This window comes from Alosa alosa, chromosome 2 (genome assembly GCF_017589495.1).
Source record: "Alosa alosa isolate M-15738 ecotype Scorff River chromosome 2, AALO_Geno_1.1, whole genome shotgun sequence".
NCBI classification, from domain to species: domain Eukaryota; kingdom Metazoa; phylum Chordata; class Actinopteri; order Clupeiformes; family Clupeidae; genus Alosa; species Alosa alosa.
In genome coordinates, this window is record NC_063190.1 from 4,878,825 (window position 1) to 4,897,938 (window position 19,114).

At 39.4% G+C, this 19,114-nt stretch overlaps 2 protein-coding genes across 4 annotated transcripts in view; one reads left to right on the forward strand and one right to left on the reverse strand.

Annotated features, from left to right (window-relative positions):
* LOC125288283 overlaps positions 1 to 19,114 on the reverse strand; it is a 50,930-nt gene extending 31,816 nt beyond the window's left edge. The window contains exons 1-4 of one of the 3 annotated variants that reach the window (XM_048234526.1): positions 18,860 to 19,112; positions 18,684 to 18,770; positions 18,316 to 18,569; positions 17,974 to 18,102 (exon numbers count right to left, since the gene is read on the reverse strand). In XM_048234526.1, coding sequence (XP_048090483.1) covers positions 17,974 to 18,102; positions 18,316 to 18,569; positions 18,684 to 18,770; positions 18,860 to 18,986 — 597 coding nt within the window. In that variant the 5' untranslated portion in view covers positions 18,987 to 19,112. Of the gene's footprint in view, positions 1 to 17,811; positions 18,103 to 18,315; positions 18,570 to 18,683; positions 18,771 to 18,859 lie in introns of those variants that run through there. The other 2 variants (XM_048234516.1, XM_048234509.1) reach the window with 2 other exon arrangements.
* ufm1 (ubiquitin-fold modifier 1) lies at positions 6,021 to 13,161 on the forward strand. Its single transcript, XM_048234537.1, has 6 exons — positions 6,021 to 6,120; positions 6,206 to 6,262; positions 7,491 to 7,548; positions 10,640 to 10,679; positions 10,989 to 11,021; positions 12,312 to 13,161. Coding segments are annotated over exons 1-6 (276 nt in total). The 5' UTR covers positions 6,021 to 6,118; the 3' UTR covers positions 12,398 to 13,161.

The following is a 19,114-nucleotide window of genomic DNA, read 5'->3' on the forward strand; positions in this document are numbered from 1 at the left end:
TTTAATGCAATACATTGCCCATTCAATGTTCCAAATGCACATTCTGTTCACTAATCTGATATATTATATATTTTAAAAGGCTAACTGAGAAAACATTGGAGGACCATTTTGCAATTATGTAATCACATAATTAATAAAACTGCTGCCCTGATTAAAACAAACAAACAATGGAATGGAAATCATCATAAACCCGTTTTTTTTTTTTTTCAGGGAGAAATTGACTGAGCATCAAGCTCTTTTACAGCAATGCCCTGAGTTACAAAACATTCAACAACAATAATCAAAATAACAAAACAAGAACAATAAAAAGATACAAAAGGCAAATAATAATAATAATAATAATAATAATAATAATAATAATAATAATAATAAAATAAAAAGAAGGGAAATGTATAAATAATAATAATGATATAAAAGGTCTAAATATTAGTCAAAGCAAGAACATTGTGCAACAGCCATATCATCAATCATACCCTTGAATTGGTCTAGTGACACAAACCTATCTAATTTCAATAACTCTTGCAATTTATTGGATTCAAAAAATTCAAAAGCTAATTTACCAAATTCAGATTTAATTTGAGGAGTTTGAAGAGATATAGAACCCTGTAAGCGTGTATTGTGGCAGATTGATTTCATGTTCAGAAGAGAACTTTCCCAGTAATGCCTTATAAACAAAAAGGAGGCAATGCCTTTCCCTCCTATCATAGAGGGAAAGACCATCCTACGTTTTGGTATAATTTACAGTGATGAGTTTTAAACCCATCTCCAGTTATAAAACGTAGTGAACTGTGGTAAACTGCATCAAGTGATTTCAGAGTGGTAGGGGCTGGGACTGATATTATAGTTGCTTGAATAATGGTCATTCTGCTTTCTAAAGAGAAGCAAGACCTAATCCTGTAAAGTACATCTAATTTAATTTTTAAATTTTTTGTGAGATCAAGCACATGTGTTTTAAATGATAGTTTGTTATCTAGCCAAATGCCTAGATATTTGTATTGAGAAACGTGCTCAATTTGTGTCCCATTTAATGTCTAGGTGACCCCAAACTTTTGACCGGTAGTGTAGGTATTTCCTCTGTGTGGGATGTCCAGTGCATACTGGAGAAAGGTCACTGGATCAGGTGCCTTGGCCTCGGATAACAAAGGAAGAGACTGGGCTTTGGACATCAATTGAAGGACCAGAGCTGGATTTGACCATCACACCCTATATGTGTGATACAACTGCCCTCACAAGAATCACAACTCTTATCTCTCTTTATGCAGGATCAGTCTTCATGCAAGGTGAAGCACCCTATAATTTGATCATGCCATTTCACACGCTAAATCTTTTGGTCAGTTTCAAACCACATTTTTAACACACCATGACATTGAGCAAAACTAGTTTGACAAGAAAAGAAAAAAAAGCGCAGATATCACAGCCTTCCCTCCACAAAAGGGCTCCAGAATGCTCTGCTGCCCCGCAGGATTGGTGTGTCCTTATCAAGACAGACCAGCTGCTGTCTAAGCCTGGCCAGATGTAGGGCTGCAGTGGGGATGACTGAAACTTTGGCCTGCACAGTAGAGCAGAGCAGCACGTCTGGGAACCATTTTGACCACCACATAAATGTCTGGTATGTTTAAATAAACAACCCCTCATAGAGAAGGTGGCAAAGACAGAAACTGTATTAACAAGAAAGAGCTCTGTCTTGCTATCCCCCCCATATTTTCTCCACCTCCTGAGGCTCAGTGGATTTTAAAGCTCTCATAAAACCGAGCAATAAACTTGCATGTCCACAGCGGCTGTTTGCTGGAGAAATGTAATGTAGGCGTAAGAGTTCTTATTTTTAGATTGGGGCTATCTCTCATAAGTGTCTTGTTGTCCAAGCGTTTGAGTCACAGCACTGTCTAATCCCTTCGTGTCTAGAAGAGTCTAAAATAATGTAAGAATGTCCACACTGAACTTGGTGTGATGCTCATGATTTATTCTCATGGGTAACTAGAAGTAAAGCATTAATTATGTTTTATACAGTATTCTCTAAACTGTCATGTAATGCACCTTTCTAAAGGGTTTGGCACATAACGGTGAATAAAGAAAACAAAATGTCATCACATTTAATGATGAAGTTACAGTTTTTCTCAGTCGCTTTGGTGCTATTCTCACATCACTATTAACATTTGCACAGCAGTTAGCGCATTTCTCAAAACAATTAGTGCAAACTGCAAAACCTAGTGGATGACCTGCAAAAGCACGTCACTTGCTCAAAATGGATAGTCCATTCCTCAAAAGCAGGTATTAATGTCAATGAAACTGTCAGTGTCATCAAAATGAGAAGTCTTGACACCATCGTTTATGAACAAGATAGTCAAATGGCTTTGTCATGTTTTCATTATGACAGTTCTCTCAGTGTTTTCCAATGCAAAAAAAGGTCAGAACTCGGTGACACTACCTGGACATGCTCAAGACAGCACTATACAGTACTTGAACATATTTGAAAACTACAGTAAAGTTACACATTGCTGTAGTTAGGTTAGGGGACTGTATGCTCTTTCCAATTCCACAGCATTGTGACAGAATTTGATAACTAGTTCAACAATTTTGTATGTAATGACTCAAGCAATGAAATGAAGACATCAATAAGTATAGTTCATTTTGACTGACATGACATAAGCAAATGATAATGTTAAAAAACAGCAGAGAATTGTATGAAAGCAACTGATACATGTCCAAAAGCATTTGCAATTTGTTCAGAGGAAGGAGAAATTGCTACTATGATGTGCACAAATGACTAAATGTTGTGGAGGTTGAACTAATAGTTATGAGAATTTTCATTCTGATCTGAAAAAAGCACCAAAGCGACTGAGAAAAACTGTAAGCATGTTGTGGTGTGGTTGCTCCCCTATTTTCATTGTATAAATGTCCTTTGACTTAACAATATTATAAGGAAGTTCCACCATCATCTTCCTCAGGTTGTCTCTTAGCAAGTAGAAGCCTACAGACAAGAGTGCAGACAGCAGCCTACTCCTGGCAATGTCACAGTCACAGTGGGCTTATCTTTGATATTCTGCAAGGGCCCATTGGCATAGCCAGCAGAGGCTGCTGTGTGTGTGTGTGTGTGTGTGTGTGTGTGAGTGTGTGCATGTGTGTGCGCGTGTATGTTTTTTCACATATGTTTTTAATGGTTGAGCAGTAGATACATGTAGAGTCCCAAAATCCTATCAGCTGAGATTATCTGGAACAGCAGCTAACAAATCTGCTTTCTCTTTTAAAGGGAGAACCCTCCATTCATCTGGTTGGGTTAATGAGGGTATTGGACATGCAGAGAGCTCTTTCAGCACAGGAGTAACTTTCAAAGAACACCATTGTTGTAAAAAAAAATACGCCTCTTGCGATGGTGAATAAAACAATTTTTGGTGTTTCTTGGACCACTGTCCAATCTTTAGCATTCACACACGCTTTCACAAACAGCTCTAAATCAATCCAATTTTCTTGGCCTTTGCTGTGATAATTTACCCTCTTCTTGTCTCCAATCACCCTGCTTCGGACAATCTCTCGCCATGTGTACATGTCTCCACAATTCCAACAACCACTTCTCCTCAGTCCACTTAAATCCTGCTCTCCTTCCTTCACGTCCCCCAAAACTCTGTTGACCTCTGGTCTCATTTTCACCTTTCTAAGCCGTTCATAATTTAAAGCATACTGCAACAGTCCATTTGGAGTTGCCATATTCCACGTCACAAGATGTGTGTGTGTGTGTGTGTGTTACATGTCAAGTCTTTTATTATAGAAAATTTTTATGCACAGAGTGCAACCCATAGCGCTCCACTCACAAGACAAAACAAGCAAATTAACAAATAATTTTAAAAAAGGGAAATCAAAAACAAGATGCCAGATGACTCACCAGCATAACTGTGACCTAGCACAGATATCAAGAAAACAAATTAATTCCTAATAAAAAGTTGGTAACAAAAATTTGGTATTGGTTTATTTACAGCGCACAGCAAAATGTCTTTGACCAACCTGGTGGATTTGCTGGCAGTCTGGAACACACTGGAAGCACATATAAGTCATGAGCATCTCTCTCTCTCTCTCTCTCTCTCTCTGTAGGCTATGTTAGGCTACAAGTGATAGCACAAATATGTTCGATAGTGGTCACTAAAATAATCTCAAAGATATTTAGAGTGTGAATGTGGAGTTTGCAGGAAGAGGAGTATCATTACAAACTTGATGCATTAGGCTACACTCTAAACCCAGATTTAGTTGTAATAAATATGTTAGGTGGTCACTACTAATGTTTGTGTGTTTTGTGAAAACTCTGTCATAACTAAAATAAATGAGTTGATTGTACTATTTAAGTGAAATATACAGTGCCCTGATCATGTTAAGCAGAGACAACGATAAATGTTATGTTTTTGGAAGGCAGCTAGAGGAGGGGTCTAAAAAAATTCTGCCCATCAACCGTTCCTCCTTCTCAGTCCAGATAAATGACTCCATGCCGCATGCTGCTGTGACAAATAGGCTACTACATCAAATGGTGGGTGAACTTTCTGATGAACTTGTTGAAAAATTAAAATTCTTATGAAATAACCGAAAATTATGTTCAGTTTGACCAATAGTTAGCTAAATGTTTGTTTACGTGATTAACTTACAGTAACCTGAGAAAAGTAAGGTAACATTAGCTCCGTTGTTAGCATGCTAGTAGTCTTTCGGACAGTTAGCTCATGGTAGCTACCTTCCAATGGGTGTGTATGCCAGATTATAACAATATCACATATGTTTTCGTGTAAATATACTTGTCTTGGTGCTACTAAGTTTAATTCAGACTTTATCATTGAAATAGATGTTTCTGTCTGTAGACAGTTTTAGCTAACCATAGCAGCACATGTTGGTTAGCTTTTGGCTAATGTTAGCCGATGTCCATTCACTTATTTGTTGCATTCATAGGTGATATAACAAACTTTTATTTCAACTGTGTAAATGAACATTGTTGTCTTATGTTCTTTTTTATAGGTTCTTCGACTTTTTTTTATAGGTTCTTCATCTACAGTGGATGTGGAATATTTATGAGTTTACATGTTGTTTGTTCATGTTTTATCAATAATAAAAGGCATTCCTATACATTGTGATGAATTTCTTTTCAATTTTTAATAAAACAATTAAATTAATACAGTACCCTAATCTTAAAATAAAAAAACAATAGGCCTATCTACAGAACTTAGTTCATATTTTAATGAATTTGTTAACATGCATTTTAACCTAGTTATTTTATACAACTGCAACTTCTGAAACAATAAGTTAAGTGAACTAAAGATTTTTAGTAAAGACTACTAATGTAAGCTTAATTTGTCTACAGCATCAACATTAGGTTGTTAGTTGACACAACTAAACATGTTTAGTTTTATGTTTTGTAAAAACTAGAATGTTTTAAGGCAATCGGTTTCCACACACTCTAGTAATGACAACTGGCTAATTTATGTATCGCTTTCAAACTTATTCTGTGTGAAACATAGACTGTTCTATATACAGTCTATGGTGTAAAACATGCTGTAGCCTAGGCCTAGTGCCAAAGGACATAGGCTAATATAACAGCAGTGAAAACACCTGAATAATTACAAAACATGTTTTTCTTCTTCTGCAGGCTATAGTGAAACTTTAAATGAGCAACTTGTTGTTTCTCTCCCAACAAATTTGATGAAACCGTCAGGCTACTGATCACATTCAGTGAAAATCAAAATATGGGGCTTTTTTATTTATTTATTTTTATCTCAGAGCCCTTCAGAGAATTTCCCCTGGGGATCAATAAAGTATATCTATCTAGAGACATTCTCTGGTAACATAGGCTACAATTACCGGTAAATGCTTTGTGGCTCACGTATTACATAGAGTACGGTAAGCACTGATCAGGTAGCCAAAGAAATGCCTCACCATAATTATGGATACTTTGATGTGCATTACTTAGGAAATAAATTTCCTTACAACATTTAACAAAATATAGTATTACTCTTAATTAAAACATATTCTGAAACCAAAACAATGACATGCGGTGGTGTAATATCGCTGCAATATCTGGCATATGACGTGTCCGTAGGGTCCTTGCTTCCTGGTTTATGTTGGAGTGGTGATTCACTGTAAATCGTGAAAGATGTAAGTAAATAAGTAGGGATATAACTCTCTTCTGTCTGTTTTTTTGGGTTAAATATGTTGACAATGCTAATGCTGCCTTCAACAGGTCGAAAGTCACCTTTAAAATCACGCTGACTTCGGATCCGAGGCTACCTTACAAAGTGTAAGTGACAGATCATCACAGTGCCTTCTGCAACCTGCATTCTGCACACCACCGTTAACTAGCTAGACTAGTTATCTAAAAGCGGTTGTATGAACCTCTGCTCTAGCAAACTATTGTTTAATGTACTGTCAATGTGTTGTTTAAGAGGCAAAACACATGTGACAAAACATATGGCCTGTATCTTTGGTAAATAATACAACTGCAGCATTTAATCATATCGCGAACTATTCATCAGTGAACCGATTTGTGAACAAGTTTACAGTTATTAACGATATCGTCATTTGAAGAGTTAATTTTGTAGAAGATCGCGATTCATACTAATGTTTTCATTAAGCGGTAAGATGTCTGTCTAACAGAGAGGCTACACCCTGCATGAACTGCAACGTTGGGCTAGCGAACATAGAAATTAGTCACTGAGTGAGCCATATTTTTTGGTCAGCCAGCCTCCCCTAGTTAGTTGTGCAGTATGTCCATGTCCAGTGATTCCGTCAATTATGGAATGATGTGTAAGTATTGACATATCGAGTAGGTTTTGATGTTTGTATAAGGTTTTCATGTTTTAAAGCTCTGACAAACGAGATGCATAGATTTGGGATTTGGAAGCACCATCTGTGAACCTGAAACATTATTTCAGTACATTGAGAACGCATTGCTATGTTTGTATGTACTTTTTGGTAAAATTTTGATATTTATAGGTTTGAATGCCTAGGTTAGAAATGAAATGTGTGCCCTCCAGTCTACCCACCTCTGATAGCCTGCATTTGAAGGAGTTTTGGAAATAATCTGTCAGCCTTGAAATGCTTCAACTCCTCGATCTTGAATCTCGTGTCATTTTGTTGATTTCACTTAAGCCAAGAAAAACAGTTGATTTTCTCATTCAATCATGGTGTCTTTGACAAATGCATATAGCCAAACCTTCAAAGCCTTGTTCAACACTGAATGAGTCATTACAGCAATCTCACCAGAATGCTATGTGAATTTCACACTGCCTTATTATGACCATAATCAGTTAGTAGGCACCTGCATTTTCAGAATTGTTATTCAGTCGTTCTAGAAGAAAATCCTTGGTATGCTGCCTCTAGTGCATCAACCATTCTTTCTGATTGGACAATTGACAGGGAAAATAATGTTTTTTATAGCTAATCAAGTCTAAACTAATTAACTCTGTTTTGTTCTTGAATTCCTGGGGGAGGGAGGAGCATTAACGCTTTGCCTGATTGTCTTTCAGGTTAAGTGTCCCTGAAGCCACCCCTTTCACGGCAGTGTTAAAATTTGCAGCAGAAGAGGTGAGTTTAGCCGTTCACATTCAGCCACAGTGATTAAATGTTTATTTGAAAGGTGAAAGTTCTTTACATGTTTATGGAAAAACGTGTCACCACAACAACAACAACAGTTGATCATTAGCCTAACACTTGGTGTTTATTCCAATTAACACTAGCCTAACACTCCGTTCTGAACCACAGACAAAGTGTTTTATTCATTGATGAGAAGTTAGGCTGGCTGTAGTTTGCCCAAGAAAAAAAAAGAACACCAAAGAATCGATTTAGCTTTATTATCTATAGTCAGAAGCAGACAGAGTACACAGCTTCATTACTTGAGTAAAAGTACAGATACCCTTTGCTAAATTTTACTCAAGTACAAGTAAAAGTACAACAGATGTCTACTTAAGTAAAAGTACTGAAGTACTTGTTTTTAAAAGTACTTGAGCATCAAGAGTACAAGAGTAGCCTACATTTTCTAAATATTGCATTATTACTGCCACAGTGCTTACATTTATGTACAGATACGTCCTACATGGAGTTACGAAAAATGTTAATGTTAATACCTTGGAGAATGTAAAAGGAATTGAAAGTAAAATCAAGTCATTTTCATCTTTTTACCATGCCAGGGATAGGCAGTATTTCTAACACATGTATTTAAAATACGCATTTCAAATACAAAATACTATTTTGTAATTGAAACACTAGAAGCAAAAACTATCATTAACTTGTTCAGAAAATTGAAATAGTCGGTGAGGTGGGGCCACAGGTTGGCACATTCCCGGGATGGACCTGCTGCGTCTTCATCCATTGTTTCGTCTATGGTTTCGTCTCTTATCTAAATCTGACCATGGAGTTGACTTTGGCGGAAAGCTGAAGGTGATTTCTGATAGGCTGTCCCAATCAGTGGCGCCTGCACAATCCAATCACGTTTGAGAGGGAAACAACAAATTGAGGGTTTCCGAGATTTTTCTTTTTTTTTTTTTTTTTAGAAAGCAATGGGTACTCACGGTTATGGATAGAAATGTAGTGGAGTAAAGAGTACAATATTTGCCTCTCAAATGTACTTGAGTAAAGTCATAAGTACTCCCCAAAAATGATACTCAAGTAAAGTACAGATCCCTCAAAATTGTACTCAAGTAAATGTACTCCGTTACTGTCCGGCTCTGTCTATAGTCAATCTTTCATTCACTTGGTTACGTACAGTATGGATATCATGCTGTCAGAGTCTGTTCTTCATACAAGGTCAAACTGCAGGCGTATCGGTTTATCTGCTAAACTAGTGTCTAATGGTGGTAGGGCTTCAGAGAGAGGGGGTAGACTTTTGAATAATAAGCTTTGTTTTGCATCTTGGTTGAAAAATCCATTTTCCACTTCCATCCTTTTCCTCTCTTATTGATTTGTACTACTTGGCACATTCTGTGATATTTCTGTCCCAGCTTGCTGTTTTGAGTGCTCACAGGTGGTTCTGGGGGAGTGATGGTGGTGGTGGTGGTAGTGTGTTTTTGTTTTGGGGGTTGTGATGTACTTGAATTCTCAGTGATCACTTTATAGTGGTTGAATGATTGGCATTTCTCCCAAGGAATTGCCTAATAAAGAATGTCACAGCTCTACGTGGAAATAAATAAATAAATAAATCAAGAGCCTATGTTGAGTACAAATATGTCTTCTGAAGGCTTAAACAGAGCCCAGCCAAAAACTCCAATAAAATTTGTATCAACTTTGAGGGACAGCTATGACGATGCAGGATTATCCAGACCAAACGTGACAATTTTGCTACATACTATTCCTATTTATGTACCAGCATGCAAAATTTGAGCCTCCTACATGGTTTAGTTCTTGCGCTGTGGGCTTGTGAACTTTGACAAAAAAAGAGGCCGAACAAAATCAACACCCCCCTCCCCCTGTAAAACTGGCTGTCTCTTGGAAAGTATTGATCTTACATAAGAGTAATTTTGCAGTGTGTCTCCTGGGTAACATAGGTACACCTGGTAATTTTTTCAGAATTTTGAGACCTAAGTGCGTGGGCCTTGGTTGAACTGACGTGGAATGACCCAATAGGAAATGAGTGTATTTTTGAGGTGGTACCACTTTTCCTTGACTTACTTGTACTTTATGACATTTTCTCATAGAATAACAAAATCAATTGGCCTTTGTCACACTGCAAGTTGCAGTCTGTGGCATGGTCCAGTAGAGGTGAAAGCAGGAGAACAAATTCCGGGATTGTTTTTCTTTTACTTCAGCTTTGCGGTCACATTGTGTTGTTTATTTGTCAGTGTACTCCTCTTAGTGTTGTGGTATAAGAGTACAAACCTGGGGGAGCTGTGCGCCACTCGCTTCCTGTCACTCTTCACCATCCTAATTCCATGAAGGCAAAAAAGCCAAAATATGCTTTGCCCCCCATTGTTTCTCTATGCCACTCAGCCCGATTAGGTCAGCTCTACCACAGCGATGGCTGCTCACAACAGCCAGCACAATTGGTAGATGAATGCATTTGTGAGATGTGGTAACTATGACAGCAGGGAAAAGCATCACTAAAGTGCATTGAGTGTTTAGTCAGGGGTCGAGACCAATATATATATATAAAAACAACAACAACATTCTATCTGGGTGTTACTGGTTGTTCCATGATGCATCTTACTTCTTCCAAATTAAACTTAGACGAACCACAAAAGTGGTGTGATTTCCAACTGAAAACCACATGTTGTCGCCGACATAAATGATTTAAAGGAACGATCATCAATCACAATGACCGGTTGACTTGAAGATGTTTCGATTCAGCCAGTTGACGTTTGACATTCAATTGAAATCAAATCATGAGCCTGGCTATTTCCCTCACTTGCCATCTCCCAGCCTTCTCTCAGCAGGATGCCCTAGTCATTACCACTGGCAGGGTTGTGCTTGTGTGTTTGGGTGGAACAGATTGCCCTGTCCTTTTTTACCTCATTCCCTCCTCCTCAGTAGTGAAGCATACTGTAGACACAAACAGGGAGCCTAGGAGAGTGACTGAAGACAGACTCTCTGCCTTCACAGCAGCAAAGTGCATTTGTTTATTTGACTGAAATGCTAATAGATGGAGTCTGGCTCATTTCCTTCTCCATTCTCTCTCCTCTTTTAGTTTAAAGTTCCAGCAGCCACCAGCGCCATCATTACCAATGGTGAGTAGAGAGAGTGTCACTTAATAACCACCAACCTCCAAGCACACAAATGTTTCTGCAGATTCGTAAATCACTACTCTGCTTTCAGTAACATAACATGATTTGTAACTTTGGTATCTTACATACTACAAACAAATTTGTTTAAAATAAACTAATGCATTTTTTTCACATGCTGTAATTCTAATGGAGTACTTCTCCTGCTGCTTCCCCTGTGTGTTGGTTAGTAGTAGTAACCTGTTAGATGTTTAATCTAACTGTTAGATGGATAGATTTACTCATGTTGTCATTTGTTTCTGTTGTTCTCTGCAGATGGTATTGGAATCAACCCAGCACAAACAGCAGGTTAGTGTGTTCAACAGCATTTCCCCAATAATAAATCAAAGTTTTGTTATATCGAGCCTTGCCATTATAGATTCATTTGTCTGACCTTTATCGCTAATTTATCGTAATTTATGATGAGAACCTTCTTCAGAACCCATCATCAGAACTTATTTCATTAATACTTCAAAAAGTAATTTAGAAGTGCAACCAGCTGAGGCTTAAAAAGAAAATCCTAATAATACAAGGTCTATCGGTTTATCCTACGGGCGTAGCAGTGTGTATTATCTACACGCCTTTTTCGAGACGAGATGTAGAGACTTAGAAGGCTTGCATGTACTTACTAGGTCATGAATATTGATGTTGATAATGCCTAAAGTAGTTTTACTGAATGAAAGGGTGTTATTAGTCTATAATGCTCAAGGGGTCTCATCAAATATCTCATCTACTGTATGTGCGGATGTTGTACTGGTCCAGATTGTGACTCAGGCTGGTGAGGGTATTCCATATGCTGCTACATATTTGAAATGATACATGATTATACGTCTACTTCATGATGAGCTGTTTTTGTTTGGTAACCTAATGGTACACATTTGTACTGTTTAAGCCCACGGATAATACTTTTCTCGCACGCACCATGGCCGCCTTGCATATCCTGCACCTTTTGTGCACGTCATCAAAAATTAAAGCAACACGTCTGCGAATATTTACGAACGTAGGGACGATGGTATAGGGGCAGTATGTGATCGTACATGAGCATGCAAGTGATGTATTTATGAGCACTTAAGTGGAATCCTCCAGTAACATGTGTAGTGGCCCTATAGTGCTTGCGCAAGGTTGAGTTCATAACGCAGGCAGTTCCCTAACGTACACAAACGCTTGGTCCAAAAGCAATATATTGTGCAATGGATGGTTATTCCCCTTTTGTAAAGCTCTCAATGCTTAACACACACACACACTCTCTCTCTCTGTGTCTCTCTCTCTCTCTCTCTCTCTCTCTCTCACACACACACAGGGCAGTGAAGGTGATGTTTTCTTCTTACATAATGTAACTTCACTGAAAAGACAAAGCAGTCTTTCAGCCTACCGCGGTACAAAAATACCACTTCCACCTCTGCCCCAAGCAAGCTTGAGGTTTTGTTGTTGTTTATTTGTTTTCACAGATGAGAATAAACTTCTAATTCTTTATTTACTGCTAATTGTACCCCTCAGGCTGTAGATTTCAGTGTATTTGTTTAGCACATTAGACCTACTGGTATTTGTGATATGTTTTGGATTTGCTAAAAGATCTCCCTTTTTTTGGTACTTTTTCAGGAAACGTCTTCTTGAAGCATGGCTCAGAACTCCGAATCATTCCCCGAGACAGGGTGGGAGCCAGTTCTCGTCCAGACTGGAAATGACATCACCGGGACATAAAAAAAAGTGTATTTATTTCCTCTCTGTTGCTAAATGAAACCCCCCACTGAACACACTCTGTCGTCTGTTGTCATGACGCACAGAAGGCAAGGGCTGCCCTGTGGACCCTTTCAGTTCTGCTATGTTATTCACTTGATGTGACCCAGTGGAAATGCAACTGCATACAAGCCTTTGAGAAATGGTGAAATATTCCATAAATCACATAACAAATTTTCTTTCAGCAACAAGTAGAATATTGCAGTGCCACGTTAACACCTCATGATGGATAAAGTGGATAAATGTCCAATAAAAATACAGAAGAAAATGGACAGAATTCACATCAAATTAATTTTCCTTTTTTGATGATTTTGTTTGATCAGTTTTGTTTTTGCTTGTAGACAACATTTCATAACCCCATCACGATTCCAAACACAACGCCAAGTGCACCCACAAACACAAAAAACATTATCATTCAGGTTTTGTACATTTTCAGGTCTTTCAATCAAAAATATAGGTTCTCTCATTTTCCTCATCCTTTCAGGGTGGACACAAAGCAAAGGTTGACATAACCTTCTGTAGACACTGATATTGATGCAACACTATGGTCAATAACCTGTTCACGGAAGTGCTTTCATTCAGTAGCCATTTTAAGTCTCTGGAGTCTTACATTTACATAGCAAATGTGTTACAGAAGGAGATGTTTATGGTTTATGTGTAGAAATAAACATGTTTTGACCATTATGTATAAATAATATTGTCTTAAACTGCACATAACTGTTCTGTTATCTTTATGAACTCAGTGGTGGTGTGTAGAGAAATTACAAATATCACAAAGTCTGCTTGGGGGAATCCAGTTATTTTAAATATTTGGTATGCATACTGTATAGATATATGCATTTGGTTTACAGTTAGGTACACCCAATACATAAACTTCATTTTATTAATTATTCGGGTATACAAAATATTTGTTGTGACTCATTCATAATGGATAGACTACTTGTTTTCTTTTTTTTGTGTGGAAATTTTGAAAAGTCATTACAGTATTTGTATTCTAACAATACTGTGGGCGCCAAAGCTTTTTCATCCCTCTGTTATTTCAGTGCATTTAGAAGTGAAATGTTATAAGTAAGTCCACCGAGGAAGAAGGCATAAGAAGTGCTGGTAAAAGGCAGAGTCTCACCATACGCCTCCTCACCCCACCATTAAGCCCGAGCCGAGACAGGAGGGGAGGGACGTGGCATTCATTTGCCAGTTATAATGGATCTTTCATTTGTTTTAATCAAAGGGGCTCGCGCTGCACATTTTCTACATGGGAAGGGGAGGGAGGGGTCCTAAATGGATGCAGCAGAGGAGTCATTACAGTAATGTGGAAGGCGCACACAACCTCTGCTGCTCCCATCTGTCCCTCACTCCTTCCTGCCAGGATAGGGCTTGGGCTTGGGCTAGTAAATGAGACCGTTCTGTTTAGCAGGCCAGACTGGAAAGTGGAAGAGGGAAAGAGGTGGTAAATTCATCACACACCTAAATTAGGTTGGCTTTTTAACCTGGCCGAACGCAGAAAAAAGCACAAGATAATAGCCTGTGACAGAATAAACTAACTGTACACTTATTTAGCCTAGACTACAGGGTCATAATTGTTTAACCTGAAAAACGAACAGTTCTTGAGCTAGTCTAGAGAGTTTGCTAATTACGGCATTTATTCTAAGCAGTAAGGCACACAAGGTTAACTGGGTCTGCTGTGCTTGGGTAGGCCTAGCCACAGTCCTGCAACATTTGCGTCATGCAACATTTTAGTCAGACCAGAGAATGTCTAATTCGCCTTATTTACCCGGCGGCTAGAACGAGGCTACAGGAAAAAAAGCTCATAGAAATAGAAGAGTTTGCTGGCTGGCCAGAGTAACCTTCTTCAATGAGTTTTTTTTGCAAACAGGAGTGCATTAGCCTCCATCTGCTGGACTGAAGTGTAATGGCAAGTGTACCCTGTAGCCTCATTGTGGCCGCTGGGGGAATAAGGGGAGGACTTCCACTCTCCGGAAACTTCCGGTTTCTGAAGTGGTTGCAGTTCCTGCTCTTGTTCCACGTGAGGGCGCTCGCGTTATTTGATTTGCAAAAATCCACAGCTCCCAGTTCTTCTGGTCCAATCAGAGCAGAGCTGTGTGAGATCTGACTGTCAATCACAGTCTGGTGCAGTGTGGTGCAATCTGGTACGCACTGACGAGCACAAACTCGATGAGAGGGTGCTCGGTGGTAGTGGGGGAGGGGCATGACAGTGGTTGTAAACATTAAACATTTTGGCTAAGTCCCCTCAATCTGTCAGACTTGCCAACTGCAGCTTTAATGTACCAATTTAAGTTTCATTTCACCGCTAGTTACGCCCCTGCTAGAAGTCGTAAGTCAATTAACCTTTCCAGACCCACTCCCAATTGTACAATTGTGAATGTCTGGGTGTTGCAGGCTTCTTTTGACATTGTTGAAATGGATGAATGTAGGCTACTGCTTTTACCCCTAGCATTTTTTAGCAGGGTTTACTCCTTCCATTGCCTGGCAACCTCGGCCATGTTTAATGGTGTGGAGACCATGGACACAGTGAACAGTCATGGCCATGTGCCCTTAGAGCTGAGCCCCTCATTTGCTCTCATCACCACGCTTGACTCCCAGCCTCACCGCAGCGAGAGACGACACACCCCTTGGTAAGAGCATCAGGCGCCTCAGTTCAGCACCACAGGACACAACTAGTGAGGGGCACATCTGCCCAGGAGCTATGAATCAACAAATTTTGACAATTTAAATCGGCAACTGGCTCTGTACCCAAAGACCTTCATGAACTAAGCGTGCAAGTTCTCCACTCAAGGTGGTAGGCCTACACATAACACAGTAGGTCTAGTTGTAGAAAAGTATGTCTTACTGTTATCATTGGATAGGTGACAGGTAAACAATGTTCTGTTCCTTCTGTGTTCTTTATAAACAACAACCCCACCCGCCCACCCACACACATTGTCAGATTACACCTATTACCAGCCCATTCGACAACCTTCGTCCAATTGCAGATCTCCATCTCCTTCATGCTACCTCACCTGTTTTTAAAACCCAAATATGGTCACCATGAGAAAGATGAAGGCCATCACCATTTTGATCATCGCTGAAGTGTTTGCTCTAAGACATGTCTTGAGACATTTTAAATTGCTGCTGTAAATGATAAATAAAAGCTAATTGGAATTGGAATTATGTGATGCCAAAAACATTGTGCTCCGCAAACAGACTGATTCATAACTGATTTATAATTGGTGTGGGGTATGTGGTCAGGACTGGAGAATTAGGGACCGTTCGTTATTTATAAACAGGGTCACTGGAGGAAAATAGTGGAGGGTCATGTCTTTTTATTCTTTGTTGAGGGGAGGGTCACCTAACTTTTTTTTGTCTAGGAGGGGGTGTCACCCATCTTTTGTATTAATGAAAACAGCAAAAAATCAAAGTGGCTTGTTTGATTGTTGATTTCTGTCGCCATAACGTTCTCTTTCGTTCCATAGCTCTGTCAACATTGAACAATGAAAATAAGGGAGATTTCCCGGTGTTGCACCAAATTCTGTGACCTGTCGAATTTTGTGACTCTAGAGGGCGCTGTTTTATTAGAGTCTATGAATGTACTGAGCTGTACTGACACACTGATGAGGCAATTCTGTTATGTGTATAATTCTTCTAATAAACTTTGTACATTTTTGAAACATGGAACATTGACTGGGTGTGGGTGTATTATTCTAGAGTAGAGCTAAAGCCTACCCCTCACCACTCCTGTGAACAGATGGACTTCAGCAGGACAGATCACATATTTTGATAGGCTACTGTCAAATTATGTCACTGTAACTGCAGAAAAAAAATGCTGTGGAGGTCACTAACTGCCTCCTTAACTTTGTATATCAGTTTGAGGTGCCAAAAAGTAAATTAACGGACAATGACAAGAAGTTTGTCAATAATGTAAATAAAGTGTTTGCTGATGTCAATGACAATGTACAACATCAGTCCATTTCTGCAGAGTTATAGTGGGGTAATAGTAAATATAGTGGGCTACTGTCAAACATAATTTGACAGTAGGCTTATCATCATATGTGACCTGTCCAGCTGAAGTCCACCTCTTCGCTGGAGTGGTGGGGTAGGCCTTAGCTGTACTCTATAGAGATAGTATAGAGAGGAAGATACACATGCAGGCCTGTGGAGTAATACACCCACACCCAGTCAATGTTCCATGTTTCAAAAATGTACAAAGTTTAGTAGAAGAATTATACACATAACAGAATTGCCTCATCAGTGTGTCAGTACAGCTCAGTACTTTCATAGACTCCAATAAAACAGCGCCCTCTAGAGTCACAAAATTCGACAGGTCACAGAATTTGGTGCAACACCGGTCTGCTTGGGGTGAGCAGAAGAACACTGTTCAGACGGATGGCTGAATTTGAACTGTCGGTTCGTGGCAGATACAGCCAATTGACTGATGAGGAGTTGGACGCTGCTGTAAGAGCGGTGAAAGCAAGTATGCCTCACTGGGGATATCGCGGTGTAAGATCAGCGTTAGTGACTGAGGGAATTCGAGTACAGTACGGTAGAGTCCGAGCGGCAATGCACCGAGTTGATACGGTGGGGGTGATTGCTCGCCTGTCACAGCTCGGCTGTGTGGTCAGAAGAACCTACTCCGTCCCTGGCCCAAGATCCCTAATGCATATAGACACAAACCATAAACTGATACGGTAGGCTTGTATGCTATCCTTAATCATTGCTTATTATAATAGTTATAGTAATAATAGTAATAGTTTTGCTGTTATAAATGTGTTTAACGTATTTTCAGATATAACATAGTCATCTTTGGAGGCATTGATGGATTTTCAAGAAAGGTATGCAGACCTAAAAACTCATAGTCAAGACTTTTCATAAGAAATGTATAGCCTAGGCTACATCCTCTGCGTGTGGGGCGCTAAATGTAACGTGCCTTATTTCGTGGACAGAATGACTTTTGTATGACGAAATAGGCTACATTCATTACATTGTAACGCCTTTTGTCCACGGAATCCACAAATTGGTTTGCATTGTGTCCACCAAACACTGAAGAGAGCACATCGTTTCGTGGACCAAATTGACTGGTGGCCTTTTCCTTTCGTGGAAATCCAGAATGCACCTACACGCATCCGATATGTGCATCCTATTTCAATTTCGTCCACAAAAGTATTGCCGTTGCAAAGTTTCTCCAGTCAGCTGCCCTGTTTACTGGCAATGCATCTCGCAATTCTACAGCGGACTTAAGCTGCCACCTCGTGGCAAAAGGTTGTAATAGGCCTATATTTCACGCAGCTCTGTGAATCACCGGGAGGCGCGAATGAAGTGGCCACTTCTAAATGGGACCCACTGTAGGCTAATTCATCAAACTGCTGACTCATGAAATGTATTGTAGCTCTACCAGCCATGTAAGCATAACAATCCCGGGCAAACTAGCGAACAGGGCGAATGTAGGAATGTCAGAAATCGTTGATAAATGCAATGCATTTGGCTGGACCAACTGTTGGAAATACATGAAATACAAATTTCTTTCACTCACAGCATGGAACAAAAGTGATTCAAAAACCAATGCCCGGTTGGTTGAGTTTAGTGGCGGGAGGTCCCAGGAAGAGACCAAGTTCTGGACCCTTTCTGTTTCTTCTTCTGATAGGCTTAACTCCCCTTCCAGCTTGAAGATAGAGAGAAAAAGACAATGAAATACATTGTAATGATTAGACAATATGTTAGAAGTTTATAGACATAAACTACAACAGCAACAGCTAGTGTCTCTCAAATTATGTCATCCTTATGGCCATTGACGACAACACATCTACAACAACAGATCAAAACAAAATCCCTACATAACAACAAACAGACATTAATATGTTCGATATAGACATACAAGCATGATAGTTTCGCGAATGTCAAAGTCTGGACAGTCTTCCAGGTTTACTGTGGCTGTTTCTAAGCTCCCACCAAGCAGCACATGGACAACCGCATCACTGAGTCCAGACAAACAGGGTCCTCCATGAAGATAAGAATGCCCCACAATTCTCCCTGCTACAATGAACATGTCACTGTTCATTAGAAACGGAGAGGCTGAAGGGATCAAATGACCAGGTTCTCCTTCAAAAAGGGGTGTTACATTGGTTTTTGCTGTTTGCCAGACAAAAAAGAGAGACAAAAACAGAGAAGTAAGAATAACATATACGTATAGGTTGCTACTACACTATTGACGTAAGAGTATTGTACTAAATACGTATTACATACCGAAACTCAAAGAAAATCCAGACTTTAGTTTTTCCATGCATATGGAGAAAAAATGGTGAGTTACACCCAGTCCAATAGCAGCATCTCCTATAAAACAAGAAATGTTAGGGTCAGTGTGAAGAAAATACTTTTTCCTGGACCAGAAATGCACCATTGTTCCTTAGAATGCCAGTTACCTCCAAGAAAGCAGTTCAGTGGCCGTGCCCATTCCACACGAGGCCGCTTGTAAAAGGAGATGATGGCCATGTCCTGCTCAATAGGGCTTTGCCTTATGTCCATTGAAAGGAGCAAAGGGGACTTCATTGCATTGCTGCGGAGAAAGCTCTCCGCACTTCTGGTTATAGCCTCTGAGGGTTCATTGATGGTTAACCAGTCTAGATCCAATGGAAAAAAACATATTTTGCAGCTACTTTAGCGCAAAATAATGGCTT